At 39.3% G+C, this 27,414-nt stretch overlaps 2 protein-coding genes across 3 annotated transcripts; one reads left to right on the top strand and one right to left on the bottom strand.

Annotated features, from left to right (window-relative positions):
- Window positions 1–8,190, bottom strand: casp7 (caspase 7, apoptosis-related cysteine peptidase). Its single transcript, XM_034119901.1, has 7 exons — window positions 8,047–8,190; window positions 7,735–7,856; window positions 4,584–4,735; window positions 4,380–4,508; window positions 2,913–3,088; window positions 2,514–2,652; window positions 1–2,430 (listed from the first exon to the last, which is right to left on the bottom strand). The coding sequence occupies exons 2-7, from the start codon at window positions 7,854–7,856 to the stop codon at window positions 2,204–2,206; spliced, it is 945 nt and encodes a 314-aa protein (XP_033975792.1). The 5' UTR covers window positions 8,047–8,190; the 3' UTR covers window positions 1–2,203.
- nrap (nebulin-related anchoring protein) lies at window positions 7,806–27,131 on the top strand. 2 transcript variants are annotated; one of them, XM_034119898.1, is made up of 44 exons: window positions 7,806–7,889; window positions 9,002–9,325; window positions 9,996–10,090; window positions 10,272–10,359; window positions 11,718–11,822; window positions 12,336–12,446; window positions 12,623–12,730; window positions 12,822–12,926; window positions 13,066–13,173; window positions 13,265–13,372; window positions 13,791–13,898; window positions 14,363–14,479; window positions 15,153–15,257; window positions 15,420–15,527; window positions 15,800–15,904; window positions 16,012–16,110; window positions 16,208–16,312; window positions 16,419–16,526; window positions 16,649–16,756; window positions 16,858–17,055; window positions 17,140–17,244; window positions 17,338–17,436; window positions 17,519–17,623; window positions 17,845–17,952; window positions 18,098–18,255; window positions 18,440–18,599; window positions 18,703–18,807; window positions 19,741–19,839; window positions 20,032–20,136; window positions 20,260–20,367; window positions 20,613–20,726; window positions 20,815–21,012; window positions 21,665–21,769; window positions 21,931–22,029; window positions 22,160–22,264; window positions 22,379–22,486; window positions 23,147–23,455; window positions 23,537–23,641; window positions 23,966–24,064; window positions 24,158–24,262; window positions 24,377–24,484; window positions 24,857–25,168; window positions 26,194–26,349; window positions 26,467–27,131. In XM_034119898.1, exons 2-44 carry the CDS (start codon window positions 9,260–9,262, stop codon window positions 26,743–26,745), a joined length of 5,409 nt encoding a protein of 1,802 aa, XP_033975789.1. In that variant the 5' UTR covers window positions 7,806–7,889; window positions 9,002–9,259; the 3' UTR covers window positions 26,746–27,131. The 2 variants fall into 2 exon arrangements, with proteins under 2 accessions (XP_033975789.1, XP_033975790.1); XM_034119899.1 differs by having other exon boundaries at window positions 12,339–12,446; window positions 26,467–26,745.
- Window positions 27,132–27,414: the final 283 nt, after the last annotated feature.

Genomic DNA, 27,414 nt, shown 5'->3' on the forward strand with positions numbered 1-27,414 from the left:
TTAGAGAATAAAGTCTTTATGTTTAATACAATCAAATGTTTACATAAGCATTCCTCTGTTTTGAAGATTGTATAAACAAGATAGTGCCCCAAATTAGAAAAGAAAAATGGGCCAGATTATAGTTTCAATGTAATTCATTCATTCATTCATTTTTCCAAATCTTTTAAAAATATATTCCTGAGGACAACAGCATTTAACACTGGAAAGCATTTCAAATGTACCCATAAGAAATAATTTTCCCTCTTTCAAATTCCAATCCAAAACAAGTGGAGCAAACACTCCTTTCAGCACAGGTTAGGCACCACATCGCTCGATTGGACAAGTGCACTGGGTATAAAGAGGACGTGTCTCTAACTGAAGCCACTACTGATCACACAACTAGAAATATGATTGAAAAGTGTGATTAAAATAATACAAAATACAAGGAGTGAAAGGGAAAATAAAATGACAAATCAAGATATATTGCAGAACTTTTCCCCAACGTCACTGACACATGCAGTCATGTGAATAATGTAAAAACATTGCAGCAACAATGAGAGTGTGTATTGCGGACATGTGGATTGTGTATGTTCAGACTTATCACCACCAGTAATAGCTGCCTCTGTGATTGACAGACGTTGGCACGATAACACAGCGTAATTGCAGAAACAAACTTTGTGTAAGTTGTAATGACCATCAGCAAATGTCTATAATATTTAAAATATTATATTCTACCCTATAGCTCAATGAAAATAACTAAATGAAGCCGTGTTGTTTTTAAAAAACTTGGCAGGGTGCACTAAGTGCTTCAAAAATAATATATGTTTTTCTTTCTGACTTGGGTCTTTGAATATTTATAATTCAAAGATCTACTAAAAAAATAATAGGAAGACATTGCTTGGCAACTGTAACCAGGATGAAGTGTATGTTATGACAGTGTACAACACTAATATACAGTGAAATGATGTGGCATTTGTGCTTTGGGCCCTAGTCCAGCCTTACACTATATTTCCCAAATTTACGACACAGTTTTTGACATTCTCAAGTTCTTGTGCTAGTGTAAACAATCGTACAGCATGTATATTATTATTTAATAAAGTTATTAAAAAGGAATGTCTAACTTTAAAGATTAAATAAGGGAAATTCATAAACTGATTTGTTGGACCCTGACTTAAAAGACAGTCATTTTGATGATATGCAAATACACAAACTTAACTTACTCTGATTTAAAAAAAAAAAGAAGCAAGTAAAGTCTTTAACATCAGGCAGAGAAAAAACTGGCTAATTGCAAATAATCTTTGTGGGAGTGGACTATTTACTATGCACTTGACCCAAAATCTCATAGAACTAATCACTACACAGCAAAAGATCACACCTTCCTAGCAGTACGTGTATGACATTCTTTAACATTACATTACCCCACTTCCTGGGACATTAAAGAACCTGAGGATGCCAGCATGCAGCTACCAACAGAAACGCGCTAGGAAGGCGGAAACACCGAGCCTTTGGCAAAAGCACCGTCACGTTTCTGCTCAGAGGAGTGTTGCCTTTTTTGTCGTCTGTTTTTCTGACAATTGACAGCTGAAAACGTGGAAACACAAATAGCTGAAAATGATCTGATCCATTTTCCAGATGTCCCTCCAGAGGCTCCTTCATCTCTCCTATGGCAATCAAAGGATTTTTTTATCTATCACTCTATTCACTTCGTATTCAATACACTTTCTATAGGCTTTTAAACATTCACCTGGATTCAACGTTGTAATGGTGACTGCCTCAGACAGGATATAATCTATTTCTGGAGAGACTCCTCTCAGAACCCTAAATGCAAATTATTTTAGTTATTCAAAACCCATTTCATGTAATAAATGCAAGAGCCTGAAGCTTTCCCTTCTACTCGTCCTTTCAAAATCTATGCTGGAAAATGGAGAGACACATATTCAGTTATGATTTCCCCCCAACCCACAAAAAGTGGCAGCACATTTTCCGGGCTGGTGGAATAACATTGATATTTCACATGCCTGTCAAAAAAAGATCAGTTCAAATGTGACGCCTTTATTCCCGAAGAATAACCTGAAGAAGAGGAAGAAGTTTCACCATTAGCACATGAATGCTTGTTTTTTTCGGGCCCAACTATCTCCTGCTGGGCCTGAATGATCCCTGAATGCTTTGACCTCTAAGGCGGTACCTGAAACAGTCGGTCAGTCTGTGATGTCATACAGTGCGCTCAGTTGAAATACAGTTCTTTTGTCAGCATGGAGACCACGCAGGGAATCTGCTTCTTCTCGCTGAAGCGGGGGTCTTCGGACCAGGACTCGAAGCTGGTGGCCACCATGTAGTTGACCCGGGTCAGGATCTGCATTATCTCCAGCTGCTTGCCGAACTCGTTGAGGACGGTGCAGAGCGCCTGGACGAACCAGGAGCCGCGCCCTGGGTTCCTCCATGAGTAATACCCTGCAACACCAACATGAGTCAGCACTGAAACCACAGCACAGGTGTGTGACAGATACACAAGTCAAGTATTTATTGATATTTACCTGGCACAGTGGAGTAGGCAAAGAGGAAATCTGCCTCCACAGGGATCTTATGTCTGGGATTAGCATCAGTCTCCAGGGTATCGTTGGGCGGACCCGAATCTGTCTGTATACCGTCGTCAAATTCAGAACCCCGGCAAGCCTGGTGAAGTAAATGAAATGACATTTCATTGAGATCCTGAGTAGCTTTCTCAACGATGACCTGGTGAAGCAATTAAAAATTAACTGTTTTTAAAAGCGGGCAAGATTTGACACAAAAGCTATCATCTGTCCGTGGGGAGCACCTAAAAGACATTGACTTCTCACTTTAAGAACTGTTAAAGTGACTTTTTCGACAAATCTGCCACACTTTCTTTTATATCACACCGTCATTTATTAGTAAAAGGCTTCAGAACTCCGTACCTGGATGAAGAAGAGTTTTGGCTTTCCGACTAAGCTTTTACACATGTCGCCCCTGAACAATGAGGTCATGGACTTGATGGGCATGGCTCCGTCTGTCCCGTAGATCATGCCCTCCTCGCCATGGCTTAGCAGGATACAGGCGAAACACGAGCTGTCACTATGGTCTTCCTCCGAGGCTGACCCACACACACACACAAACACTCAGCTCTTAGCTCGGCTCAGGCCTTATGAAACTTAGAAATTAATCAATAATATCAGTAGCTGCCTGGTTCGCTCAGGGTTTATTTAGCACTTTACTGGTTAATCAAGATTCTTTAAAGGGTTTAATTTTACAGCTAAATGTACCATCAAATTTCTTAAAATGTTACATCAAAAGTTACAAATATTCAAATAACTCTATTCAAGATTTTAAATTGTTATCATTTCAATTGGGTTAGTATATAACTTATTGAATTAGTATATAACTTAACTTGACGGTTACACTGGAAGAAAGTGATCATTCGCAAGGGAACACGAAAATGCTAATTACACTTCTGTCAATTCTATTTTAAGGTGTCTTTTGTACTAATGGCGTGATATTGATAGTCGAGGAAAGTTCAACAAGTCACTTAAATAAATAGCTTTTACCCTTAAAGGACCTTGAAAATACTTTTCATGCTAACTATTCTGTGGTTAAATCAAGGGTTTGGACTGAGAAAGTAACTGACCAACTTTCATCACTTCTACCTGAACAAAATATGTAGCGATTAGCCTTTAAAAAGTAATTTTCATAAATTAAACAAGAAAGGTTGTTGGTGTTCCCAAGGACATATGGGCTGAGAGGAATCTTTTCCTTACACTAAGTCAATGGACGTGAGAGTGCACTGATCAGTCTTAAACTTTTGGTTCAATTGACGCAACTTCCATAGGATTTATGTAATGACTTACACAACAGCACCACCTACTGGCCGACCTGCTGGTTTTAGGAAACCAAAGTACTGTTCCTGAGTGAACACCCCTAATTCAGATTTGTAATGTGTTATACTAAGAAGTGTTTGTCCACCCCATTTCTATCAATGTGAGTAAAATATATATAAGACCCAGCTCTCTTCTCAATGTAACACAAAACAAGTGAACAGCACCATAAACTGAAGCATGTCAAAATACTTTTAAGTTGAATCAACACCTCTCTGTTTTAACAAATAAGGAACGTTATTACTTTCATGGTGGTGAGCAGCAGTCATTTAATTAAAGTGCATTAATTCTAGTACCGGATAAACTGTCAATTGAGTATATGACCATTTAAAGCCTGACTAGAAGCTACTACGAGTGTAAAAGGCAGGAAGCCCATTCACCACACTCCCTTAGAAATGATAAAAGAATATTCTTTAAATGTTTTTATATGGTTATTTGTTGCGACTGAAATCCTACTAATTCAACATAGTTACTTACCCACATAAAAGAAAGGTTGAAGACTTTTCTACTCACCTTCTTTGAGAAGACGCTCCATCTTCTCACATGTCTGATCGTTGTAGATGAAGACATCAAAGCCGAGGCTCTTGAAGCATTTGAAGAGCTCTCCCGCGTCTCGATCTGTGCCGTTGCGTACATTCATCCCTTGAAAGAAAAAACTGCTTAGAATACACCATCTTTTAAGTAGATCTTATAATACAATGTGTTTGTTCGCTGTACCCGTCTTCTCATCAAAGTTTTTGTTGTTGATGATGATGCACTTTCCCACTCGCTGGTGGCTCATCTTATACTGGAATGTTGGTGAAACAATTCTGTAATGGCTTTCAGAAGAGTAGTCCTGTTCCCGGTTCTGGCCATCCTTATTCTTCTTACTAAAAGAGGCAGAGAGAAACACAATATTAATGACAGTGAACACCTTATTGTCACAAAAAGAATACCAAGCCCTTAACACATCACACCTATAACCTCATTCCTTCATTACAAAAAACACTCAAGAGCACAAAAAACACAAGTTCTAACAGCAAAAGGAATATAACAAGGCATCTAAGAATAACGAATGGACAGCCCTCTGTAATGTGAACTCTTATCTTACATTAAAGCGTCTTGCAAAAGTAAAACACTTCTTCTTACATTTTAAATAATTACCCTTAGGTGTTACACAATATAACAGAGTGTTTTTCAAACCAAAATGTTTCTACACATAAGCGCTGCTTCAACACAAGTAAATGCCAAGACTTCTAATGCAAAGAAAACTCACATGAAACTGACTCACTCGGATCCACTTACTCAGAAGAGCACATACATTTTCAAATAACTTTGAAAATTAATATCACATCCAAATTTGCAGTAATCCACCATCCGGTCAGAGAGGAAACATATTTGCTTTACGCTCACAAAAAATCATAACCATGTCAATGTAGATGGAGCGAGAAGTTAATCTTCCATGAGAGGTTATTCCCACAGACCTGTCATATTTCCATTCTCTAAGAGACGCATCCAGATAGCAAAGCCAACAGAAGCCCATTGGGCGCTCAGAAAATCCAGGCTTGTTCCAGAAGAGCCGAGTCATCAATTACTCAAGCACAGGAACAATACACATCAGGGCTCCCTTACAGTCTCATGCATGTACAGTCACAGGCAGCTCAGCCATATTCTAATAAACATGTGATCCAGAACTTTTTCTAGCCCCCCTCCCACCTGCAAATTGTGCCAACATACTGTACCAAACAATTGTGCAAGGGTGGGCAAAGAGCTGCATCTCTGTTTTGCTGTGGGCTGGACATGGCAGCAGGACGCTGAGGAGAATATCGGGCAGTTTTGTCCGTCTTACCTGGGTTCGTCATTAAGCACCACGCCACTCTGCATCTGAAATGTGTTGGTTTTGTCTCGTTTCTTCCTTTTTCCCCCAATAGAGTACGGTAGTCCAGACCTGGCAGCTTAATTTTTGGCTGTGTGCTAGGATATTGACATGCTCTCTGTGCTGGATGGACACCTGACTGGGCCAGCGGGTGCTGAGGACAGGGGCGGCGCACTGTGAGCCCCCTGAGTCAGCAGCCTCGCCACCACACCAGTGCTTTCTAAAGGCCTATTCACACATGGCCCCTCCACTTGCTCCCTGCTGAGGTCAGACAGGGCAACAAGTTGCTCCTCTGCTGACAGGCACACAATCCACCTGTACTGATATACAGTACGTGAGAGACTAATTGCCTCACCTTAAGAGCTGGATGTGTAAGAAGTACAACCCAGAAACATTTAATAATTTAAAACAAAAGCTGCTTTGCTGAACACTTACACATACTACTTCTGGGTAGCGAAATCTTTGCTATCAATCACTTCAGTCTTGCAAGCAAGCAAGATTTAGCCAAAATCCAACCAGTTCAAAAATACTGACAATTATCATTACAATCTATAATATCATACGGATTTCCTTTTCAGATCACATGGGATGGCTTGATTTAGGAGCCACACAAGCTAATCTGATGCTTGGTCACACCTTCTTCCAATGAAGATGACGCACACACTGGACCTGAAGATAAGGTGGTAAGTCTTATGTAATGTTTCTATATATGGTGATAATGTATGCTATCAGGTCATTAAAAAAAAACACGCCCCTAAACAGATTAGGCATACATCATTTCTTAACATGTTGAGTTTTTTCTTAAAAAAAAAAATGTAGCCTATTTTTTTTAAAGGCACTTTACCTGTTTAAAATATTAAATGTTTGGGGCCTCTTTATGTTGTGTTATGCTTCAAAATATAGTTTAGGGGTGAAAATGGTGTCTGGAAGAAACAGTTGACAAATGTTTCTCTACTAAGAAGGTTCACAGTGCCACCTTGTGAGGCAAACTGGAACAAACCGAGGCAACTTTTTTCTTAGGTTAGCTGAGTCACTGTTTTAAAATACAAAGTCAGACACAAGACATTGTAAAAAGGACCCACACTCTATGACACACCAAATAATGAACACATCCAACCTTTTTTAACTCTGCTGTAGTACAATCTCATTTTAAGCAGCCACTTAAGGACTGACATCAGTCCCACATTTGACTTTAAAAAGCTTCGACTTCTTGCTCCAATTAACTAAACAGGCTATTCAAAACTGGGTTGCTGTGTCAAATCAAGGGTGATTCATTTTCAAGGGTTGATAAGTTAAGTATTATGAGAAAATAAGTGGCCCCCTCGTGTGAAAAATAATTACCACTTTTAAAACATGAAATATTTTATCAGTGTAGATATTTGCGTAATTACATAAAATATGTAATTAAATTATGTTTATTATATATGACATTTTGTTTATTTGGAAGATGTGTAGCACTACATCAATAGTTTCAAAACCGCTATTTAAGAGAATATATGTAAATTTGCTGTCAAAACAAAACACACTTCCTTCTTGTTGGTGAAAATGGGGTCAAAAGGACAAACCACAAACTACATACTGCTGCTATTAAGGTAAGCAATTAAAAGTGAAAGAAAAGGCTTAAGCAAAAACACAGTAGAGATACATTAAGTAGCCTAGAGTACAAAGGGTAACAGGATTGCATCAGTCAAACACTCAAGTCATGAGCAAGGCCTTCTTTATGGCATACAAAACATAACTAAAGGAAAGAATCCCTTGCAAAATATCGACCAGCATAGACTTATATCAGGCCACAAATTAAATTAACCCTCAACTTGTTTTGCTCTAACTTCAGTGTGTAAAAAATGTCGATACACAAAGAGCAGAGGGGATAATAATGAAACTGAAAACTACAGTCAACATATCGTTTCTGTTAAAGTGAAGTCAACCGCTTATGGAACAAACTATCATCTCAGTCCTGTATATGTGACCATCCTCACATAAAGCTTCAGTAAATTATGAAAAGGAAGTCACCTTCCAAACAGCAGAAATCTTCCTCTGCGGTCAGGTCTGGCGTCTGTTTCGTCTCCGGAAAGTTTGCTTTCCTCATCTTCAGCTTCAAGTGCAGTTTCCCCAGCAGGTTCTCCAGCTGCCATCTGCAGTTTGAACACACATTGCAACGATATGGAGTGAGTTATTTACTTACTGTACACTATTCCACTAGGTAAATACGTCAACTTACTACCTTCAACTTGTTAGCTTTATCTCTGATTTACGTTAGCTTAGCGCCAACAACTCGTTAGCGAAAACTGTTTTTACTTAACGAACACGTTGTAATGGACTTACCCTCTTGTTTGGGTTATATGCTATGTCAGTTTAGCTTTGCACCAAAGTTCTCTCTCTCTTCTTCAAAGTTTTCGCCTGGTTTCTGTTCCTCTCCAGAAACTTGAGAAAGCGAAAGTACGTTCAGCGTGAAGTGTCTTGAGTGCGTAACTACGTCACAGCCGTGCGTCAGGTCTCCCACATTTCATTTTAAGTTATAAACAACACAACACAGAAATTAAAACGTTAAGTTATCTCATTGAATCATCAAAAGAAGGGAGAAAGAAACACACCATTTTAAAGCAGTATGTTTGATAAACAACTGTTAAAAGCAGAATATACAAAAGTGTTCCCTATGTCAAATTGTACCTTTAACAGCACAGCACACACAGTTAATCTATATTTATCATAGAGAACCCTACACTATTGTATGGCTATTATAGCACTCAGAGACACTAAAACACTCAAATTTAGTTTTGCCGAATAAAGCATCCACGTATTTAGTTCTAGGATTAAACACTGTCACACTCACAAGCTGATATTTTAGGTTGTTTTAACTTCAAGTTCACACATGTCACATTCAGCTGAGCGGAAATAACAGGTATTTAAATCTTGGTAGATTAAAAAATAACTCAAGAAGTAATGGCACACGGATTTGTGCACATCACTGCAGACACCATTATTCCTTAGGTTGGTCAAAACATTTTAATTTTGATTTTGTGTATGTTTATTATAACTTAACTTTGTTATCTATTTAGTTGTCTACATTGCCTTCTTGTACCTGCGCTTTTTTGAGTGTCAACATACAGTTAAACAAATTAACGTAAATTAAACTAAGTCAAATTAGTACAAAAGGTATTGCGTTTTTATGTCTTTGTGTCATGCCAGATGCCGAAAGTTGAACCAGCTTTCCCAACTCAGGATCATTACACATATGCAGTGACATCCGACCTTACTGTCCCTCTCTCTCTTCCCGCAGAAAGACAGCTGGACTCAGCCAGTCTCCTAGCATGGCACATGCAAGGGGGTTGGACCACTGTGGGACATGGTGTCAAGTAAGGGACACTTTCAAAGTTTCACAGTCCAGAGCTAAGTTTACCACCACCGGAGACACACTACCACGACTGACCGGGAGTCACTGCCAGTTTCTCCACTAAAGAGTTGACAACATTTCTCATTAGTTTGCTTCTTCTGACATTTTCCTGAAGGCTTTTTGGGAAAAGGACAAGCTTTCACCATGCAGTCCTGTGCCAGGTGTGGGTTTGTGGTCTACCCAGCCGAGAAGATCAACTGCATTGACCAGGTAACACACACAAAGTGTTTCGAGTGTTTTTAAATCTATTTGGAAATACTTAAGTGTGTACGTCATTATTGACATTGATATAAAGTGCAAACTTTGGGCCTGAGTCACTGGACTTATTTTTATATCGATTATATTTTTAAATCAGCTTCTTACGGCTTACATTTATTTCATGAACAAGTTATTTCAGGTAATTTTTCACTCCAACTACAACATATAGCTCAGTGTGCCTAACAGCTGATATAATGGAATAATCATCTGCTCATAAATTACAGTTTAAAATCAAAATATGGCTTTAACATTTTGTCTGGATCCAAGCATGTGTTGATATGAGTGCCAGTGAATTCTGATCACTACAAATACTGCAATAGTAGCAGCATGAAAAACATCTATGACTGGTTCGTGCTATGAATTGTAATCTTTTAAAACTCAAGAGATAAAGCAAAAGGTGTACAGTTTTACAATCACATGAAAGCTATTTAAGAACAAGTCAGCGAGTCCAGTTTAAAGACCATGCTCATATCTTATTAATATGGTCTTATCAAAAAGGACTTGTCCAAGGTTTAAACGTTTTCTGTGTCCACATAATAAAGACTAATGTCTGAATTAAGAAATTATAATAAAAGTTTTAAGAAAAATCTAAAATAATGTGATCTGTTTTTTCCTCTGTCAGAACTGGCATAAAGCGTGTTTTCACTGTGACGTCTGTAAGATGGTGCTCACTGCCAAAAACTTTGTCAGCCACAAGAAGAGGCCATACTGCTCTGTGTAAGTACTAAGCACCAGCAACACTTATATAGATATGTATATAACTTTGTATTTGAAAATTATCCCAAAATATTATTTAAAAAAGTGTGTTTTAAGCCCAATTTTGGTGTGAACATGTTGTCCATTTGTTTAAATGTAGTCATTTAAATAATGACAATGTTGTCATACCTCATCCCTGCAGACACAATCCCAGGAACAACACGTTCACAAGCGTCTATGAGACCCCTGTCAACATCAATGCAAAGAAGCAAAGCAAGGCGAGCAGCGAGGTAAGATGATGTCACATGCAAAAAAAAAACAAGCAGCAACCTGAGACAAAATGTTTTGGCCTTGATTTGAGTCAAGGTGCATTGTTGACAGGCTGACATGAGTCACTGTCTTCGACATGAGTGAAATGCTATTTATCATTTGTTTGTCATGAGATGGCTATTCATAGTGGTCATTGTCTTGGTTTAAAAAAAGGATGTATGCAAGCATTACAACTGAATTTATATATACCTACGTGGGGACATTGTTTTAAAATTCCCCATTAAAGTTGGAAATAAACAATTCTGCTTTTCAATTCATCACACAAAACAACTGATAACCTCACAGATGACACAGATCCATTATTCTGCAAACTATCAGAAGTCTAAAGATCTGACCTAAAGCAGATTCATTACTTTTAGATCAAAACGTTGTCATTCCCTCTTTACGGGTGAAAGACAGAGAGGTGGACAGCTCAGAGTCCCGGGTGACGGCAGCGTTGTGGAATGGAGAGCACGGCTCCGGTTATTTCTGTTCCTGTGACAGAGGCGAGACAACCCCCTCTCTGCTTAGCCCTTCTTATGCTTCAGGGGTCTAAAATTATTCGTTAGAAAAACAGCTACACATCCCTTCCTCTCCTCTGCCCTGCCACCTGTTGCTGTCTGTCTGTGCTTGTCTGTGTCTAGGAGTTCATGCAAAGCTCCTGTGCTTATATTAGCAGTTGGCTAGCACGCTCATCAGCTACTGCTTTATGCTATTAGAGAAATAAAGGACTTAACTTGTTGATACCTGATCTGGGGGCTGACTTGAGACCCTGCTGAGTGACCCTCAACCTTGTCCACTCATAAAAAAAAGTTTGGTTAACATGCAGAACTCATTTTTTTGAATAAGTTACTTGTTTTCATTGAGTAAGATTTTGCTCATGTCAAACATAACATTGAGTTCTGATTGAAAGTTCATTGTGAGCCTTTTAAAGATGATCCACAGAAGTATCCCCTGCAATAAAGCTATTCTATTATTAGTTTTGAACATTTTTACAGCCTAAGGGATCATTAGCAAACAGCTCAGAGTTTCATCACTCCCCTCTGGATCTTCTCTTGGCAGGTCCAACGTCTTGATTGGAACATCTCACTTATTAATAACAGCACAAATATTATCCCTTCATCATAAAGCATGTGTGTCAGGCTGTCTGGTATGAAAGTTGACAACATAAGAATATAGGGATCTGTGGATCTGAAGCAATTTTAATATCTGTCCGTTTTTTCGTTGATTTGATACATCCAAATACCTAAGTGGTTACTGTAAAAATATCACTTATGTGTGCATGTGAAAATGCCGGATGGTCCATGGCTAAATGCTTGTCATCTTTGTGCACTTGTAGCTGAAGTATCGTGAAGATGGTGAGCGCTTTATGTCGACCTTCCACCAAGACATGAGGTCCGTGGAGCTGGAGAAGGCTCGCCTAGCCAGTCAGATGACAAGCCAGGTGAGCTCCCTGTAGATAAAGTGGCCATAACAAGTTAAAAAGAAGCTCCACTCCAGCCTAAATTATGATCATTGAAATAGGATTTTGTTTAGTATAAAGCAAACAAACCCACCTATCTTTTATTCCTTGCACAGTTTACCTTGTTTTGCAAACATCAAAGTTATTGTGTGCAGCAATCCAATATCTTATTTCAAATAATCAATATTAAGATGTAAGAAAATGGAAATGTTAGAAACTGTATGATTACAGAATTCATGTAGGAGACAAATCAAGTAGCTCATTTGTATTGGCTGACGCTGTTAAAACATTATCTTCACTGCTATTTGGTTTAGGATTTGATTTATATGCATTGAAGTAAATTGCAACTTTTTACAATCACCTCACAGAGACTAAGTTAGGCATCAACAAAGTAGACAACATTGGATGCCTGATTTTTAAAACAGCCATTAAAGGTAAATTACTATTTGTCTTATGAATTGCTGGAAATAATCAGGTCTGTCCTCGTTTTCTAAGCAGGCCTTTCAGTCTGAGTCTGAGTTCTCCCAGCAGCAGATGTGGTACTCAGGCCAGGTGACCAACCAGGAGATAGTAACAATGTCTCAGGCCCAACAGTCCAGTAGTGATGTGAGTATACCTTTTATCCCTGCTTATATAATTAAACTTAAATATGTTGTGTGTCTTTCATTGAATAAATGGGCATTGTTATTAGTGGGGATTGTGTAAAAATCTAATACAATTAAACTCACCTTTGAATCAATATAAGTCAAGTGCCATGATTGATTTGTATGCTTATTTGGCAGGTGAAGTACACAGAGGAATATGAGGAGTCCAAAGGGAAAGGCAGCTTCCCTGCCATGATAACACCTGGTTACCAGGCTGCTAAGGCAGCCAATACTCTGGCCAGTAGCGTAAGTGAACTTCTTTGCTAATACCGTTGTTTTTTGGTTATTTTGACTTTATAATGAGCCAAATCAATGTCTTTGTTTTCTTGTTTTGCAGTTGGAATATAAAAAAGGACACGAGGAGAGAGTTTCAAAGTACACCACTTTTGTTGACCCCCCAGAGGTGTTACTGGCCAAAAAACAAGGACAAATTGTTAGCGATGTAAGCTTCAAGCCTTTTATTAAGACATAATGATACACTACCTTAGTGTTTCACTGTAAAGACCAATTCAGTATCACAATGTTTTTTACTGTTAAAATTCAGATAGTTGTGCGCCTGATCATTGCTTTTCTTCCCTCAGTATGCCTACACAGAAGAGTATGAGCAGAAGAGAGGTAAAGGTAGCTTTCCTGCACATCTTACACCTGGATACTTGATTTCAAAGAAGGCCAGTGAGCAGGCCAGTGATGTAAGTAGCCAATATAAATGTATACACTTGTACGCAACCACTGTTGCAGACCCCTGATCATGCGTTACTAATGGATTTCATGTCCTACCAGATAAAATACCGTCAGGTGTATGAACAGGAGATGAAGGGCAAAGCCAGCTCTGAGGTGGCCATGGCTGAAGCAGTCCACGCCAGAGAAAATGCAGGGAATTTCAGCCAGGTAAGGAAATAACTCTGTTTTATTCATTTAATTTAATGTAAAGTATCTTTTAAGAACAAATGTTTAAAGTTCTTTATTTGCCCTTGTTGTTTTAAATTAGTAGATGACTGTAAATAACATAAAATATACTGTAGGGAGAGAGAACAGATGTCTTTTGTCAATAGATAATTCAGAATTAGAGGAAACAGGGTGTGTATTTTAGAGCTCCAAGCCACCTTGACACATGTTTTTATTGTTAAGGTTTTCATCGTTTGGTATTCAGGCCCGCAATGATTTGTCCACATTATTGACACCTTAACCCGTATGGTTTATTTTCAACCCATCAAAAACCTGTATGAAATACTGTACAGTGCTTTGTGACTTATTTGTATAACTCCGAAATGTTTCAAATGACAAGTCCTTTATTCTCTGTTTGCAGATTGCCTATACTGAGCAGTATGAGCAGCAGCGAGGGAAAGGAAGTTTCCCCGCCATGATCACTCCTGGGTATCACCTTGCAAAGAAGGCTCAAGAAAATGCCAGCAATGTGGGTATCAACCTGACAGTCAGCAACATTCATTTCCAGAATAAACAAACTTAGTGCCGTTCTTGTAACGACTGTAAATTCCATATTGGTGATATAGAGGGAGCTCTTCTTGAGAATTTACTCTTGAGTCTAAAGTAGTTTGAAGGTTGGCCTGTCTTAAAAAGGGAGCCTGTGTGTCTATTGTGTAACCATGTTAAATGCTTCAAAACTGCTGTCAAAACATAACAGAGTGTAGAGTGTAAGGGCTTCAGCTTCATTCATCATATGGCCTTGTCACCATGGGCAGAATTGATGAGGGAACACAATGACAAACCCTCCGCATGTTGTCATTCTTCAAACTTTCCACACAGACTAAATTAGACTTTGCATGTGTGCATGTGTGTGCATCGCTAATCTCCTGGTCCTACAGAAGCATTACACGATGTCCTCCCATATGCACTCAATCATCCTTCATTCCTTTGCAGCTAAAATACAAGAAGGACTTGGACAAGATGAAGGGCACCTCGCACTTCCACAGCCTGACGTCCGAAGATAATGTGACTCTGATGAACGCACGAAAGATCAACAAGTTTGTCAGCGAGGTGAGCGATTGTCAGGCTCTCAAGGCAAACAGCAGACCTTCATTCATTACATCTGCTTTTTATCCTTTCCACAGCTTTTTGACAAAGCCTTTCAATGTTGCTGCTCAGTGTGTGTGTGTGCGTTTAAGAGCTTGTAATATGGGATATACTGTGTCAGTTTCCGAGCAGATATGATGTCCCGCTACTTGCATTTTCGGCATCTCTAACATGCCATTGCAGTGTGGTTACAGCTTACTTCCAAGGCCACGGGACATCCCGTCATATACTAATGTTGTCTCACACAGGAACACAGTGCTTCACTCCTGAGCAACTATGCAAAGCCTTGAGAATATGACAATCACAGAAATATCACAATCGTTTTTTACTTGTCTGTGAACAATGTTTGCATTAGAGCTGGAATGCTTATAGGTGACAAAATCCTTCCCGTGTGTATTTTAGTGGTGAAGCTGACATGTTAAATGGTGCCATGCGGTCATTTTTAAGCTCTGCAAAGCATATTTAGGATTAAAGGTTTGTCTCTTGAGTAATGATGGAGTGTCAGTGATGGTGACTGACTGATTAACGGCAGGCACTTTACATTTAGCACATAACAAAGGCAAAGCTCTGGCTATTCAACAACGAGGACAATGATGAAATGAGAAAATGTTACCAAGCAGCTGCTGTCATTTTTCAGGTCGAATATAAGAAGGACTTGGAGAAAACCAAAGGTCACAGCATCAATTTCTGTGAGACACCACAGTTTCAAAACGCTGCTAAAGTCGCCAAGTTTACAAGTGATGTAAGTATGACAATTTACATATTATATCTCACTTTTTTGTTTTTATGAACTTTTAAATAACATAATGTACTTTAAATGTCATAAGGGCAATTATGTTGAAATAATGGCCGGTCCAGAATTTGGGATACTTATTTTTTCTTCGTTTTTCTTTATTTTTAAAAGAACAAATATAGAGAGAAGTACGCCAGCGGCATTAAGGGCCATTATGAAGACTCAGGAATCGATAAGAGAACCATGCATGCCATGAAAGCCAGGACATTGGCTAGTGATGTAAGTATTGTTTATCTTGCAGTTATATAGAATGTATAGATGTATGCACATTATCAATGGGCTAAATTGCTTCGAATTGGATCCAATTTTGATATTCAAATGCTATTGTGACATTTCAATTTCGGTTTTTCTTTACCTATTATTCACTATAGCTAACAAAAAGCACATACTACATGATCTGTATACATTTTTATTTGTAATCTTCAATAATTAAATGATGAAAAGTAATATGCCAGTAAATATAACACACATTGTTTTCTTGTAAATCCCAGATTTCCTATAAACAAGGCTGTGACCAGGAGCAGGGTGAATACAACTACCCAGCAACCCTCACACCAGGCTACAAAAGCCAAAGGAAACTCGACCCACTGAAAGACGTACGTTACCTTATGTACTACCTTATATGAAAGACATTACAATTGTACAAATATTTCTCCTATGTGACACTTTTATAATTTGAAATTGTTTTCCCTAATGACTGCAGAAGAACTACAGGCAACACATCGACCAGGTCAAGTACCGTCAAACTACAGACACACCTGAGATAGTGTTGGCAAGGAAGAACTCTCAGCTGGTCAGCAATGTAAGTATAATAAAATCATGCATTACACAGGATTATTGATTATCAAAGCAACGTTATGCTGAGCTGACTGAAGAGTTTGACTCTATGTATCTTTTAGCTTAACTACAAAAAAGGCTATGAGAAGACCAAACATCAGTACACACTGTCCCAGGATCTGCCCCAAATCAAAACGGCCAAAGCTAACGCTGCCTTGTGCAGTGATGTAAGTAAACACACTTTCTCACATACACACATGCTGATTTTGCAGTTTAAAAATGCACGTCTCACTCTTTAAGTTGTAACTTGACCTTTCAAATGTATCTCTTCAGATTAAGTATAAGGAGGCGTGGGAGAAGAGCAAGTCTAAAGCCTGCGACATTGGTGTGGACGACCTGAGTGTCAGAGCAGCTAAAGCTTCCCGTGACCTCGCCAGTAATGTAAGCAAACACCCTCTACTCAAAACGTATTGAGACAGAGATAACGTCTGAGCAAAAGAGTGGATTATAAAATCAGATGAATAGCTTGCAAATGGAAATAATAAATTGTGCATGTGTTTCAGATTAAATACAAAGAGTCCTACATGAAAAACAAGGAAAAGGCAATAGGGGTCAACATAAGCGACTCCCAGACCATGCACTCTCTCCACGTGTCCAAGATGAACAGTGATGTAAGCAGAAGTCATTTTGATCAACAATTACAAGCATTAAGATGTTACTTTCCACGCATATTATGCTCAAAATGCACCTTTTTTTATGATCAACACTTCAGGTCGCATACAAGAAGGGTTCCAAGGAGGGCCAGGCCCAGTACAGCCTTCCTCTGGACATGATCAACCTGAGCCACGCTAAGAAGTCTCAGGCCCTCGCCAGCGACCTGGAGTATCGCACGAGGCTGCACGACTACACCGTCATGCCCGATGACATCAAGATCGCGCAGGCCAAGAAGGCTTATTCCCTGCAGAGCGAGGTGAGAAACAGGAGGTTATTCAAAAGGTGAATGCTTAACAAAGATATTTTCCCATGGTTAATAACACTTTCCGTCGCTCCACAGAACCAGTATCGTTCAGATCTGAACTGGATGAAAGGAGTGGGCTGGGAGGCTGATGGATGTATGAACATCACCCAGGCCAAGAAAGCTGGAGAGCTGCTTAGTGATGTGAGTACAATTATTCATTTTTGTGTACATATTTAACTCGTTAAAACACCATATTATATATCTTCTGTACCTAATCCTACTTTTTTCTCACAGACTAAGTACCGCCAGAAGGCAGACAGCATCAAGTTCACCCAGGTGGCGGACAACATCTCGATGGCACACGCCAAGAAGAGCCAGGAACTGCGGAGCGACGTAAGGCCTTCTCTTTAAAGCTTTTATCATTCACATTTATTCATGGTGCACTCTCATTTAATACATCCATTTTGATTTTCAGCTGACGTACAAAGCAAACACAGAGCAGATGTTACACCAGTACACCATGACAAATGATGAGCCCCTCTTCAAACAAGCAAAGGCTAACGCTGACCTTCTTAGTGGGGTGAGATGAGTGGATGACACCATAATGAGCATGAAATATATGGTAAAAAAAAACTAACTAATACTTGGACGTGTATATAATCTTCAATACAGGATTGTTACTTATTTATGTATCTGATAATATACTATAATTCATGTTTGGTTAGATGTTTAATTGACTAAGACCCCACATTCTTTCTTTGTGTATGAGGCAAGGTAATATTGATTTATTTTTTGTTACAGAAAGTTTACAGGAGCAACTGGGAGAAGCAGAGGGAAAAAGGCTTTGAGCTGCATTTGGACTCTCTTTCTATTCTCACAGCTAAAGCCAAAACAGAACTGGCCAGCGATGTGAGTTATGCTAAAAACAGTCTGCATCTTTATGAATGCCCTGAGGATATTCATTTATATATATTTTTGTGAAGACATAAAAATAAAGAGCTATTTCATTGCCTGGCTTTTTGGTAAAACAACTAACATGTTGTTCCACTTGCAGATCAAATACAAGGAGAAGTATGAGAAAAACAAAGGCAAGGTGATTGGCATTAAGTCCGTCAGCGATGACTCAGCGATGGCCCACTCTGCCATGGCCACCAAACTTCAGAGTGACCGCAATTACAAGAAGGACTATGAGGACACTAAGACCAAATACAAGTGAGGCTTTGACCTAAATGGATCCTTTTTAATGTTTGTTGTTAATGTAAGATTAAACGTTTTTTCTATCTCTTCATGTTGGAATTACCCCCAACAGAAAGGAGGCTCTGCTTCAACATAAAACAACGAGAACTGGCCTTAAATCAGGAATAAAACTCTTAATTCAAATGTATTTCTTCCTCAGTGTTCATCTGGATATGATGAACATAGATCTCATCCATGCTAAGAAGGCTCAAGGCCTCGCAACTGACACCAACTACAAAACTTTCCTCCACAAGTACACCACTCTGCCCACTGACATGAACATAGCCTGGGCTAAGAAGGCCTATGGACTACAGAGCGAGGTAAGTATCATAGTTAAAGGAATAACGCTCAATCATGCTCAAATAATGACCAATTCCCGACAGGATTTTAAAATGTGAAAACTGTGTTTGTGTCTGTATTTAGAATCAGTACAGGTCAGATCTGAACTGGATGAAGGGTGTTGGCTGGGAGGCCGCCAAATCTCTGGATGTCCAGCAGGCGAAGAAAGCCGGGGCGCTCCTCAGCGAGGTAACCTCCAACCCTATGACCCAGTAAAAAATGAGAAATGGTTAAATGCTAATGCAGCAACAGTTGCTTAACCTTAATTAAGGTTCTGGTATTGCGTTAAAGGCAAATGTTATTTAAAGAGGTATTTATAACTACATAACTTTATAGTTAAATTAGCACTGAGAGCATGAGAAAGTGATAGGATGGCACATATCTTGGTTTATGGCTTAGGGCGATGTATTTAAAGAGCTGCGGACTATTCTGGTTTTCTAGAAACTGGGTTAAGTACGTGGACTACATGCGGCTATAACACGAGACCAGGCTGATTCAAGTTAGTAAAGCTGTCACACATCAAAAATGAGGGCTTCCTCTTACTCACAACTAAGGTACGATATGTCTTAGTAGGAGAAAAAAAAAGACATTTGTACATTCGTAAATAGAGGGCAAAAAACAACCAAAAGGTCAGAATTGTTTACAATATCATAAATAACTTTTGTCCCTTCATCTCCCTCCTAAGCCCCTTTGTGGCAACCACCTTCTTATCCAAAGAATCTCTTGTAAATGCTATAGGTGCATAAAGATATTTCAATGACACATCCAGTGCAGACTGGAGAAGTCCAGTCTATATTTATAATGAGCAGCTACTTATTTTTAGGGTAATTCCAGTGATGTGTACCAACATTAGACCATGAGATGACAGACGGGCTAGAGCATCGAGTTCCTCCTGTGCACATTCAGATCTGTCTATGTGTTGTACTGACTGTATATTTGCCTATCCAACAAAAAATGACAATTTTCCTTTTGCTCAATTTGACCAGGTAGTATTTGTTAGCCGAATTATTTGTGATCAATTTGTCCCATCTATTGTTCATTGGATGCATGTGCACCACTTTTGTTATGGCTTCCCTCCCTATGAATCTCTTTTGATATTTATCACCATATTTTTAAATCTAGAAAAAGTACCGCCAGGATGTGAGTGCGCTGAAGTACACCAGTGTTGAAAACACTCCGGAGATGGTCCAAGCCAAACTCAGCAACAAACTGGCTGTTGATGTAAGTACAGGCAACATTTGTTTATGTACAAGGTATAGTGTGCAACAAAAATCACCTACAAATATTATTACTTGTCACAATGTACATTGCTTGTGATCTTTTTTGCTAAACCTTGGGGCTTTGCCAACCATAGCATGTTTTTCTACTGCACATCAACACTGTAAATATGAGGAATGTATTTCATTTTTGCAGAGGTTGTACAGGGAGAAGGGTGAAATCATGAAGCACAACTACACACTCAGTGGAGAGCTGCCGGAGATGGTTCAGGCCAGACTCAATGCTGTGAACATCAGCGAGGTAAAACCACACGGGGAACACACAATAATCCATCAAACAGCCAATGAATCAATCCATCCATTCAGCTGCCTGTGTGTGAGGTCCTCCATGTGGTACTGAGTTTATACATCTGTGCTTTTTCAGAGCTGTTACAAAGAATCTTGGACTAAGATACGTGATGGCGGTTACAAGCTGAGTCTGGATGCCATTCCTTTCCAGTCTGCAAAAGCGTCCGCAGATATCCTCAGTGATGTGAGTTTAAAACTTTGTGTCATATAGTTTTCAATGTGGGCCTTTGAAATATTTATCTGCAGAATTTGCATTTAATGTTTTAACACAACAAGTATCATACAAAAAATCCTGTTTATAAAATGGTAATAATAGCAAATCGCTTGTACTGTATGTATATTTTCTTAACTTTTTTCTGTTTAATGATTCACTCACTGATGATACCTGATACATTTCACCTAACATCAAGTCATTATGTTTCATTTTAGCAAAAGTACAGGGGAGAATTTGAGAAGACGAAAGGGAAGATGATCGGTCTGAAGGGACTGCAGGACGACATAAACATCGCTCACTCTGTCAATGCCAGCAAGCTGCACAGTGACGTGAGTGCATTTGAACTGTTACTCAGAAAACTGTCAAATCCAATAGTATATTATATCATTGTTCTCTTGTCCCTTTGCCTCGCTCCAGATTAAGTACAAGAAGGACTCTGCAAAGGACATGTCAAAGTTCCACCTGTCCATGGACATGCTGGAGGTGTCCCACGCTAAAAAGGCCCAGTCTCTGGTCAGCGATCAGGACTACAGGCTGACCCTGCATCAGTACACCTCGCTGCCCGATGACATGAAGGTGCTGGCGGCCAAGAAAGCATACGCTCTGCAGAGTGAGGTGAGAAAACAGACATTCAAGTGGTCAAATCAATCAGTAAATTACACCTTTTTAACCAATGACTGATCAATTACATGTAGATATAACATACAGTGCTTTACTGACTTTGAAATGTTTGTTTAAATATTAGTGCTTCTATTGTAAGTTAATAATACGATAACACTGTACATTTTACATTTATATTTCATTTAATATTCCATTCCGTACACACTTAATTTAAATAATATCCTGCTCTATATTGTGTCTAAAGCCGTTCAATAGTGTTTTATTTTCAGATTTTATAAATGTTTCATCTTCACTGTCTACTGTATATTTTCTACTTTTTAATGCTGTTTTAATTCTATTTTGAGATGTTTAAATTCTAGCATTGTTTTGTTCTACTCTTTGATTTCTATTTATGTGCAATGCTTTGTTTAGTCTTTTATGCTGCTCTCCAATTTGGGATCAATAAAGTACCTCTTATCTTATCTTATCTTATCTAAAGCCACCACGCAAGTAATAGATAGCACACAAGGAGTAATTGATTATCGAAGAATTTTAATACAATACATTGGGTGTTTTACTTTGCGAGGTTATTAATAAACATTTAGGAAGAACTTACTCCTACTAATTTTCTAAACTATGTTTTATTATGTATGTGTGTTTGTTGCAGAAATTGTATCGCTCTGATTTGAACTACTTGAGGGGTGCAGCCTGGATCGCCACTGGAGCTCTGTCGATTGAAGGTTCCAAGAGGGCCACGGAGCTCATCAGTGATGTAGGAAATCTCTTTTTTTTCCTAATTTGTTAAGTGTTCATACAATCTACATTATATATTAAGTTAAGTGTTGATTTCCTTGTTAAGATGAAAAAAGTGACTTCACCTTGAAATCTACATAAGTATAACAGAGACTAACTTAGTTTTTTCTTCTGTAACAGACAAAGTACCGCCAGCAGCCGTACCACTTCAAGCACACCTCTGTCGCTGACTCTCCAGACATCCTTCATGCCAAACTCAGTGGACAGATCACAAATGAAGTGAGACATTGAGCTTATATTTCTGTAGTAATAACCTTCACCAGTATTATATCCTTCGTTTTATTTGCCAAGGAAGTTGAGAAATCCTACTGTTTCAATACTTAACAGCTGTTTTATGTTTTCCTCCCAGCGTTTGTACAAAGAGAAAGGGGTGAACGACCAGCACAACTACACCATAACATCTGATAGACCAGAGATCATGCAGGCTAAGATCAATGCAGCTAACTTCAGCGAGGTAGAACACATTCCCTGTGAACTGTGCACTGTACACTAAACTGTCAGGGCCTTTTTTCAGAGTGTGTGGTATTTTAAGGTTAATCTACATTGGTTGTTTGTCTCTCTGCTTCAGACCAAGTACAGAGAGTCCTGGCACACGCTGAGGGCTCAAGGCTACAAACTCTCCATGCAGGACATCCCCTTCCAGGCTGCCAAGAGCTCCACCGGCATCGCCAGTGAGGTAAGATCAGACTGAACTTTAAAAACCTTAAAGGGTCCCCCCCACCGATGCTGAATGGCTGACAATTCTAAGAAATATTTATACAATGGAAAAAATTACATATATGCTACGATTACGGAGGGAAACTTTTAAAGAAAGATGGACACCATTGGTGAAGGTAATAGGAGGAAACTGGGATTAATAATGGAAGGATTATTAAGGCTGCATAAAAAGGAACTGGACTGTGTGACACCCCAAAATGATATAATATGGCTTCTTTAAAATGAGGAATTTATATTTTTGAAATGTTCTGGTATATGGATATTTGTCGTAAGTATATTGGACTGTATTATTGTAATATGTAGGATGACCTTATAACCCATCTTTAATTGTTTTGTATGTGTTGGGATTTGAGACCTTATACATGTTGTGACCCCTTGTTAAAGAAACCATTCCTCTAAATTGGAGTACAATTGGATGTAAAGGGCAATGTGAGAAAATAACTAATAAAGAATAAGTTAAAAAAACAAAACAAAAAACCTTAAAGGCACAGTTCTGCCTAAAATAATAATATATTATTCTACCTATCCTGTAGTGCTGTGTATCAAAATACATTGTTTTGGTGTGAGTTGTCTCCTGGACGTAGAGAACTACACATATTTTGTCCATGTTTCTTTGCAGAACAAGTACAGACACGACCACCTGCTGGAAAAAGGGAAGCACATTGGGGTCAGTGCCTCAGAAGACCCGTATCTCGTGCACTGCCTGCAGGCGGGCCGGCTGGCCAGCAACCAGGAGTACCGCAAGGACGCCATGACGACCAGCGGCCAGTACCACCTCACCCCCGACATGATTCACCTGGTGACGGCCAAGAACTCCCAGGCCCTGGCCAGCGAGCAGGACTACAGGAAGAGACTGCACGAGTACACCATACCTTCTGACGACATGACGGTCAAGTGGGCCAAAGCAGCTCACGACCTGCAGAGCGAGGTGAGGGGGGGGGGCGAAGAGGACGTTGAAAATGCATAATATAATTAACTTGACTGACGCATTATATTACTTTATGTATAGAAACTCTACAAGGCAGATCTCACCTACATGAAAGGAGTGGCCTGGGACGGAGTGGGTGCTCCTCAGCTGGAGTCTGCTAAGAAGGCTGGACAGCTCCTAAGTGATGTGAGTAGAGGGGGGGAATGGTATTAATTAAAATGCATGACCTTTGTCCAAAAAAGGGTAGTAAGGATTTGAAAGGTACAATCATGAGGCCTTAAGACCCGTGCCCCACCAGTCCCATAATATTCGGAACAAAATGCAAAAATAAGATAAGATTAGATAAGATGGACCTTTATTAATCCCCGTGGGGAAATTCAGTAGTTTAAACAGCAACAGGGTGAGAATGAAAAAAAGGACATCTATCTATAGTACATTTAGCATTATTATTTGTCAACATCTCAGCCATCTGTATTTCTGTTAAAGTGTGTGTGGTTTTGATTCCTGCAGAAGAAGTATCGTCAGCTGCCAGACAGCCTAAAGTTCACCTCAGTGACCGACTCTCCTGATATGGTCCACGCTAAGGCCAGCTATCAACAGAACAGTGAGGTGGGTTGAAAATATCAACATTAATTATCATCGCTTAATTCAGTCCCAATCTACATTTCTGTTGTTTGAACTGCTCATTTCTTTCCGCTGCAGAGGCTGTACAAATCTGGAAAGAATGACGACATGCATAAGTACACTTTACATTCTGATGACCCAGAGTTTGTCAGAGCAAGGATGAATGCCCAGCAGATTAGTGATGTAAGGATACTTTCTCACAATCCTAAATACAAGCACATACAAATCCACATTGACATGCCAATATCCCTTTTGTAAAATGTTTAACATCATCTTTTTAATTATTCTCTGATACAGAAAGTTTACAAGGCGTCTGGGGAGCAGGTGAAGACGTCTGGCCATGACCTGAGGCTGGATGCTATTCCCTTCCAAACTGCGAAGGCCTCCAGAGAAATGGCTAGTGACGTGAGTTGAATGATAAGCTCCTTTAGAAGAACACATTAGGATTTATTACCTTTTTTAGCGTATCATAATGCAGGGAAATACAGTTAGGCGTCTTTACAATTCAAATAATTGTTTACACCACGTACTAAAACATAATTTATTTACAGCAATTCCCAAGATGTCATGTTTATCGCCCCCTTTTTATTTATTTATTATTTTTTATTTATAGCACAAAATGATTTGAAAAGTTTTTCTCCAGTATTCTGGATGGAGCACAATCAAAGTATTTCATTTATTTTTATGGAAGCGCATTTAGAGGTAGAATCCCTAAAGCTAAATTTAATTCCAGTAACTTCAATTAAACTTAAAACTGTGTTTTTCTGCCTCCCTCAGTTCCGCTACAAAGAGTCTCATGTGAAGGAGAAGGGGCAGCAGGTGGGGCTGCGCTGTGTGGAGGACGACCCTAAGATGGTGCACAATATGGCAGCCAGCAAGCTCCAGAGCAACCTGGAGTACAAACGGCAGTCCAAGGAGGACCGCGGACACTTCAAAATGCACGCCGACCAGCCCGAGTTCCTGAATGCCAAAAAGAGTCAGGCTCAGGCGAGTGACCTCACGTACCGCAGCAAGCTCCACGACTACACCTGTGACTCGGAGCAACTCAACGTCAAGCACGCCAAGCAGGCCTACAAGCTGCAGAGCGACGTGAGTCAGAATGCACATGGAGTATATTGTAGAACAAGATTTGAAGTGGATTTTTCTTTACATCCATTGTCCATTATTTGATTTCCCTTTTTTGACGTTATGTGTGAAACAAAACAAAAACTTTAAATCATTCAATATGACAGTATGTAATTAAATAAATACATCCCTTTAGGAAGAAGTTGCCAGGTTGTGGCAATATACTGTAGTAAGTTGATTAATTAAAACATTTGCCAATATGGACCACTGAAGAAAAAATAAATGATAATGGATCTACATTTTTTTGCATTTTTATCCAATTCAAATGCTCTTAGAAACCCCTATGTCAATATGTTATTTAATATTTTCATATTTTAGTTGATATTATTCCTACTGTGAAGTTTTTGATTGCAGCAAGCATTGAAAAAACTGATGGTTTACAGACAAATGTAGTTAGTTGGTAAAAATAGGGAAACATTTAGCATCTACCAGATCCTCTCTTGGGGATTTGGTGGAGACCAAAAATGGAGCTTCACTTTTTTGGACATTTATCAGGTGGCTAGAAACACGACTACATGGCGATAGCTAATTTTGGTTAGCAGCTGCTGGATGTGTAGGTAGGTAATTGTTTAATTTGCTGTATGCCACAAACTAACTGACATACAGTAAACTCAAGGTTCAAGGTTCAAGGTTCTTTATTGTCAATCTGACATAGCTACAGAGTAATTATGCAGTTGAAAATCTTATGTCACAGGCTTCTCCAACAATGCAACATAATAACATAATAACAATAAGAGCATGAGCAATACAAAAATAATAATAGTTATAAAAATGAAATAAAGTTATGATGTGGAATAGTGCAGTACGAGTCTATATACAAGTTATTGGAATTATATATATATATTAGGTATAACTTGGGGCAAGGTAGAGTTTAAGCTTAAAAAGACTGGTTGTGTGAAGATAACTCCACTACTGTATACTTAAGTATTCCCTGTCTTGTGAGCTCATTTCGACAAGATTTATTAATTAGTTGTTGCTCTCTGTTGCAGGTGAACTACAAGTCAGACCTGAACTGGACCAGAGGAGTGGGCTGGACCCCTCCCGGCTCCCATAAGGCCGAGCTGGCCCGCCGGGCTGCAGAGCTGGGATTCGCTGAGGGAGTCACCACTGACGAGGCTATCGCCAACTATCAGCACATGATGATGGTGAGGGGAACATGACTCTGATGAATAAGTATTTTCTAAATGGGTTAAACAATTTAAATCCAACACAGAGGGCCTTCAAAAATCCACCTTTTTAACTTTTTCCACACCCTTCTTCAGGTTCATCGCCAGCAGCAGATGGAGCAGCAGCAGCAGGAGGCCTCGGAGCAGGTGGAGACCAGCGAGGAGATCAAACAAGGCGTCAACATGGACGCCATGGAGGTGCTCCACGTCAAGAGGATGAAGACCGTCAAGACCGTCCAAAATAAGACCACCACATCTTTCAAATCCATGGAGAAGAAGTCCAGCACCACCTCGTCCTCCTCCTCATCGGCGGCTCTCCAGAACACCGTCCAGACGTCCATATCTAGTAAAGATGCTGCGATAACAGACGCGTAGATAAGAGGAGTTTTTATAGATGATTGTGTTAAGGAATGTTAAAGATGGCCGCTTTCAGAAAGTGTGGGTTGCTCTAGAAGTGGTTTGCTGCTTTGATGAAATTTGATGTAGTTACATGAGACCCCACACCAAAGTCAAACGGAGAACTGTAGGTGCAACAAGAACTGCAAAATGAAGTGGAAGTGACGAAAGGAATAAGCATGTTGAATAAGGAAAGGACTTGTCAAGTTAGTTTAAAGGATGGTCAATGCATGTGGTGAGCAAAGAAAGAAACTTTATTTTTAGATGAATTGCAAGGTGTTTTTTTGACATTTTATCAAACCTTCTGCATGGGTTAAATCAGCTCCAAAGGACCACATTCAACAGCAGCAAAAACATCAGAAATACCAAAACAGAACAAAAGTGATCATGTTTGAAATGGAAAGTTTGAATTGTGTTTATATTGAGTGTGATTAGAAGATAATGAAGCTCTACCAGAGATTGCCAGCACTGCAGAAGATTTTTTTCAACTGTTTTTTTTTCATTTATCTTTAGATATGGACAACAAGTTCATATAAGCAAGGCACAAACCTTGTGGCAGCCGTGGAAAACATTCAGTTTTCTTACGCGGTCTGCTCATCTAGTGCACTTTGAGCGAGCCTCAGTGATAAAGACGTTAAGGCCTACTGG

Source organism: Trematomus bernacchii, unplaced genomic scaffold (assembly GCF_902827165.1).
Source record: "Trematomus bernacchii unplaced genomic scaffold, fTreBer1.1, whole genome shotgun sequence".
NCBI classification, from domain to species: domain Eukaryota; kingdom Metazoa; phylum Chordata; class Actinopteri; order Perciformes; family Nototheniidae; genus Trematomus; species Trematomus bernacchii.